This window comes from Rhinatrema bivittatum, chromosome 19 (assembly GCF_901001135.1).
Source record: "Rhinatrema bivittatum chromosome 19, aRhiBiv1.1, whole genome shotgun sequence".
Taxonomy (NCBI): domain Eukaryota; kingdom Metazoa; phylum Chordata; class Amphibia; order Gymnophiona; family Rhinatrematidae; genus Rhinatrema; species Rhinatrema bivittatum.
This window is the reverse complement of record NC_042633.1, coordinates 26,634,371-26,638,280: the sequence shown is the minus strand read 5'-3', so window position 1 is coordinate 26,638,280 and position 3,910 is coordinate 26,634,371. Positions and strand designations below refer to the sequence as shown.

The 3,910-nt window shown below is 42.0% G+C and overlaps 1 protein-coding gene across 1 annotated transcript in view; it reads right to left on the bottom strand.

The window, feature by feature from the left end:
• Positions 1 to 203: 203 nt before the first annotated feature.
• Positions 204 to 3,910, bottom strand: part of LOC115080308 — an 8,489-nt gene continuing 4,782 nt past the window's right edge. Inside the window, exon 3 of the mRNA XM_029584459.1 lies at positions 204 to 208. Within this exon, the coding sequence (XP_029440319.1) occupies positions 204 to 208 (5 nt within the window). The remainder of the gene's footprint in view (positions 209 to 3,910) is intronic.

Sequence of the window (3,910 nt, the reverse complement as noted above, 5' to 3'; positions counted from 1 at the left end):
TCAGTGATAGAAACCTAGAAAAAAAGATGCTGCATGAGAACATACAAGAGAGATAGAAAGAAGTCTAGGAATCAGTGATAGAAAATATGAGAAACAGATGCAGCATGAGAAAGGAAGAGAAGAATTAGTGATAGAAAATGAGAGAAATAGAGCATGAGCACAAATGAGGGAGAAAAAGATAAGATAGAAAACAAGATAAAAAGTTATACTGCAAGAGAACATGTGAGCATGAGAGAAAGATAATCAGTGATAGAGGGCAAGAGAAACAGAGATGCAGCATGAGAACATGTATGAGAGAGATAGAAAGATTAGAATCAGTGATATAAAGCAAGAGAAAGAGAAAGAGAAGCAGTATGAGAGAGAAAAATAAAAATCAGTGATGGAGAACAAGAGAAACAGATGTATCATGAGAACATATAAGGGAGAGAAAGATAAGATAGAAAACAAGAGAAACAGATGCAGCATGAGAACAAGTGAGAAAGAGAGAAGAAGAAGAATAAGTGAAGGAAAGCAAGAGTAACAGATGCAGCACAAGAACATGAGAGAGAACAAGAGAGAAATATAAGAATCAGAGAAACTGTTACAGAAGGGGAGCGCTAGGAGAGCAATCCCATCTTGAGGGGATTGTGTGCCCTTGGGCCTCGGCACGACACCAGAGAACTCCAAGGCAGCACCGAGGGTTGGCGAGGCGTGTCCCAGCATGGGTGGAGACGGACGGTCTGACCCTCTGCCGGACCTGCATGCTTCTGGGGCCAACACATGGTGTTGGTTATTGAACAGTCCTCCGACAGTTCCCAGCCCTTTCAGACCTGCCACAAGGAATGACAAGATGCAGAATGACGAGGGCAGACGAAGGCTCTGGAACATAGAGACTCTAGACGAAGGCTCACTTGGGTGTGCAGACGAAGACTCGTGCAAGGATTTTGGACGAAGGTTCAGAAGCAAGGTACTGCAGGCAAAAGTATTCAGGAGCAAGATCAAGTACTGGGTTAAGACTGTGACGCAGTGCGCCCCTACACAGCGACTACCCATGGGCTGGTCGCGGACCATGCTTGAATGCGAAGCAGGCTCTAGACGAGGTGTGGAATAGATGAAAACTGGAACATGGCGAAGATTCGGTAGAAGCCTGTACCAAGGCGCACCCTACACAGCCCATCCTAGGTTTGTCGCGGACCATGCTGGAATGGCATAGGTTCAGTCAGAGTCTTTGGCATGGAAGGATGCAATGCAAGGAACTCCGAAGACCGGGACGGAAGCAAGCAAGGATTCAAAGACAACTCAGGGCTGAAGCAGAAGCCTTCCGGAGGCTTGTACTGCACAGGTGAAGATGGTCTTGTACCATGAGCGCCCTACACAGCCACTACCCATGGGCTGGTCACGGACCACGACATGGCATGCCAGGAAAGCAGGCGATGAGGAACCTGGGGTACAGGACATCAGGAACAGGCGAGGAACATCAGGACGGGATCACTGACATCAAGACGAGACATGGAGCTCCAACGAAGAATGAAGGCCTGACGGCACACTGGAAGGTGAGACATCCAGGAGCAAGTAACTCCAATGCAAGGCCAAGCAGAACTGAAAGAGAAGTCCTTTTACAGAGCAGGAAGCAGGCAACTCCCTGGGAGGAATTTAGATGGGCCACATCCGGCTGGCCCTATAACTAAAGAGAAGAGCTGCGGACTGACCCCTTAGGAAGAAGGGGCGAGGCCCAAACCAGAAAGTCAAGGAGGAAGCAGAGCAGACCTCAGGTAGGCCCAGATGGCAACGGAGGCCTCCAGGCCATGGAGCAAAACTGGGATAGACTGTCCAGGCAAGGCCCCAGCTTCGGTGCGGCCTCCAGAGAAAAGGTGAGAGGCCTCTCGTGGCACAGCAATGAGAGGAATCGTAACAGAAACAAGGCAAAAGAAAAGATGCAGCCTGAGAACATGTGAGGGAGAGAAATATAACAGAAAAAGATTCAGCATGAGAATATGAGAGAGAAAAAATAAGTATCATTGAAGAAGGATGCAGCATGAGAATATGTGGCACAGTGATTCAAATCAAGGGAAACAAAGATGCAACTTGAGAACATGCACAAGAGAGTGAGAGAAAAAATATAATTATTGATTGAAAACAAGAGAAATAGAAATGCAGTCTGAGAACATGCAAGAGAGAGTGAGTGAGAGAAATATAAGAATTAGTGATACAAATCAAGAGAAACAGAGATGCAGCATGAAACCATGTAAGGGAAACAAAGATAGAAAACAAGAAAAATAGATGTAGCATGAGAATATGTGAGAGAGAAAGCTAAGAATTAGTGATAGAAAACAAGAGACACAGAGATGCAGCATGAGGACATTGAGGGAGTTAAAGATAAGTTGGAAGACAAGATAAAAAGAGATGCAGCATGAGAACATAAGGGAGGGAAAGATAAGATAAACAAAAGAAACAGATGCAGGATAGGAATATGGGGTGAGAAAGAAGGATAAGAATTAATGATAGAAAACAATACATAAGAAACATAAGAAAATGCCATACTGGGTCAGACCAAGGGTCCATCAAGCCCAGCATCCTGTTTCCAACAGTGGCCAATCCAGGCCATAAGAACCTGGCAAGAATATGAGAGGGAAAGAAAGATGAGAAACAGATGCAGCATGAGAACATGCAGGAGAAAAAGAAAGCTAAGAATAAGTGATAGAAAACAAAATCAGAGATGTAGCATGAGAACATGCAAGAGAGATACAAGAATCCACTGACAGAAAACAAGAGAAACAGAAATGCAGCATAAATCATGCAAAGGAGAGAGAAAAATAAGTCATGTGTTGTGAATCAAGAGATAAAGGTGCAGCATGAGAACATGTGAGAGAGAAAGATAAGAATTAGTGATAGAAAGCAAGAGAAACAGATGCAGTGAGAACATGAGAGAGAAACAGAAAGATAAGAATCAGTGTTTCAAAGGAAGAGAAACAGATGCAGCATGAGAACATGCAAGAGAGAGAAAGATAAGACAGAAAGCAAGAAAAAACCAATGCAGCTTGAGAACATGCAAGACAGAGAAAAATAAGAGTCAGTGTTATAAATCAATAAAAACATATAGCATGAGAACATGTGAGAAAGACAGATAAGAATCAGTGAAAGGAAACAGAATCAGTGAAAGGAAACAGATGCAAGTAGAGAACATGCAAGAGAGAGAAATAAGGGTCACTGACAGAGAACAAGAGAAACAGATGCAGCAAACAGATGTAAGAGAGAGAAAAAGATATCAGTGAAAGAAAGCAAGAGAATCAGAGATGCAGAATGAGAACATGGGAGAGAGAGAAAGATAAGAATGATTGATAAAAAACAAGATAAACATAAATATAGAAAGAACATGAAAGATAAAGATAATACAAGAGTCTGTGATAGAAAGAAAGAGAAAAAGATGCAGCATGAGAATCTGCAGGAGAGTGAGAAGAGAAAAATAAGAGTTAGTGATAAAAAGCAAGAGAAACAGACATTCAGCATCAGAACATGTGAGAGAAAAATAAGTCAGTGACAGAAAAGAGAAACAGTTGCAGCATGAGAAATTGTGAGAGAAAGAGAGAAACATAAGAATCAGTGATAGAAAAGAAGAGAAAGATGCAGTACAACAACATGTGAGAGAGAGAAATATAAGAATTAGTGATAGAAAGCAAAAGAAACATGTGGCATTAAAACATTCAAGAAGAAGAAATCGATCAAAAATGTAAAACTGATCTTGCATGAGAACACGAGAGAGAAAAAAGATAAGGATCAGCAATAGAAAAGAAGAAAAACAGAGATACAGCATGAGAACTTGTGAGAGAAAGAGAAAGATAAGAATCAATGATAGAAAAGAAGAGAAAGCAGTACAAGAACATGCAAAAGTGAGAAAGATAAGAATTAGTGATAGAAAGCAAGAGAAACAGAG